The following is a 1,708-nucleotide window of genomic DNA, read 5'->3' on the forward strand; positions in this document are numbered from 1 at the left end:
ATCATTCCGTCTTCCTCTTCATCATTCTGAGAGGGAAAACAAATGGTAAAAAGTAAAACAGTTTCTTTAAATCAAATCGAATCTAACCATTCCCCCAAAAATGGATTGATATTACAGCACTATCAGAGAAGGGCGTATTCCTTTTCTCCTTTCTCCTGAATATGGAATGAAAAATATTTCCTCCTTGTTTAAAATCAGACAAAATCACATTTATAGTATATGCAAAGCTCTAAATGTATATATTATTCTAATGTAATCATGCCATCAAAAATTATTGAAATTTTACAAAAAATCGACATCTTGCAAAATTACACATTTATACATCGTTCATCCTTCAGTTCGATTGGGTTGCACACGAATAAAGTGGAAAATGATTTATATTTTTTTTTCCAATGCTCACTGAACTAAACAAGGCGAACAGGTAAATAAAATCGCTTAAAAACTTAATTTGCTTTCGCAAAGTGCAATGGCATGTTGACGCTATCAAAGAAACTGAGTGAGAAATAACAAGTTCACCATGGGATATAACGTTGACAATATATTCTAAAAAAATCCTTTCCCTGATCTTCCACGGCAATATACTCCTGAACCGAACCCCATTTTGGTTACACACGAACGAGATTCAACGATGTCGCAAGATATACCTTAATCCACGGGAAGGTTCTGGCAAGTTGTCCAAGCGACACTTAAAGATATAGATGAAAACCTGACTGAAAACGGGATGTTTGAAGGCATAAATAATAGGATTGACTATGGAATTGCTAAGAATCAAAATTGAGAAGCAGATAAAGGGAATGTAACTATGGGGGACGATGGAAAAGACGCCATAGGGTAAGACCAACACGTAGAATACACAGACGACAGTGGCAAGATTTTTGGTCACTCTTATTTCACGTTCGTTCCATGGATTGGCGCGTTGTTGTGGCTCGACTATCTGAAGGGGTCCCGTGTTTAGCGTGGAAATCGGAGGGAGGCCTGTGGTTGAAACATCATTTTGGTTATTCTGCCTAGAAGCTTTGGTTGGATTGCTTCGCGTGACAGCTATCCGACGAGCTTGCCTGCGAACGTGGAGAGCGATGCTGACATAACTCGAGGTTATCACCACGAAGGCCGACATGACAGAGAATGAAAACACCATCGGCATGAAAAAGTCGTCTTGTTGTTCATCGCTCCAGACGCAGGTCTTGTAACGTTTGGAATATCCCAGGCTTCCCAGGCCAGCGATCTGGGGAATGATCATGAAAATGAGTGGATAGGTCCAGCTAATGATGACCATCAACACGAGATTCCTTCGAGTATACACTCGTGTATAAGTATGGTGTGATCGAGTGATTTTGATCCATCTGTTCAAGGCAATCATCGTTAAAAGGACAATGCTTGTTACATTGGTAGTGATGATGATCCCTCCTGCAACGGCGCACAAAGACCCGATCGGTGGCGGACCATTGCGGGTGAGTACAGAAACAACCTGCACAGGAAAGAAAAGGCAATTCAGAAGATCCGTCACTGCTAGGCATGCCACAAAGACGTTTGTTGTAGTCTGGAGTTTATTTGAGAAATACACCGCTATGATGACGAGGCTGTTCCCGATGACACCTACAACTGTCATGAGACACAAAATACTTGCTGCCAGAATTCGATAGCCATAGTGGCTGAATTCAAAAGCTGTCGTTGCATTAATTTCTTCATAAGCAGTTGTTACTACCAT

General features: G+C 40.9%; 1 protein-coding gene across 1 annotated transcript; it reads right to left on the reverse strand.

The window, feature by feature from the left end:
* Positions 1-589: 589 nt before the first annotated feature.
* On the reverse strand, positions 590-1,708 carry LOC129282090 (rhodopsin, GQ-coupled-like). The gene has a single exon (XM_054918025.2). It carries the CDS (start codon positions 1,706-1,708, stop codon positions 623-625), a length of 1,086 nt encoding a protein of 361 aa, XP_054774000.2. The 3' UTR covers positions 590-622.

The sequence above is a fragment of the Lytechinus pictus genome, chromosome 18 (assembly GCF_037042905.1).
Source record: "Lytechinus pictus isolate F3 Inbred chromosome 18, Lp3.0, whole genome shotgun sequence".
Lineage (NCBI taxonomy): Eukaryota > Metazoa > Echinodermata > Echinoidea > Temnopleuroida > Toxopneustidae > Lytechinus > Lytechinus pictus.

Coding starts and splice junctions, on each gene's coding strand:
- LOC129282090 (XM_054918025.2), bottom strand. CDS start 1,708: ATGGTAGTAACAACTGCTTATGAAGAAATTAATGCAACGACAGCTTTT.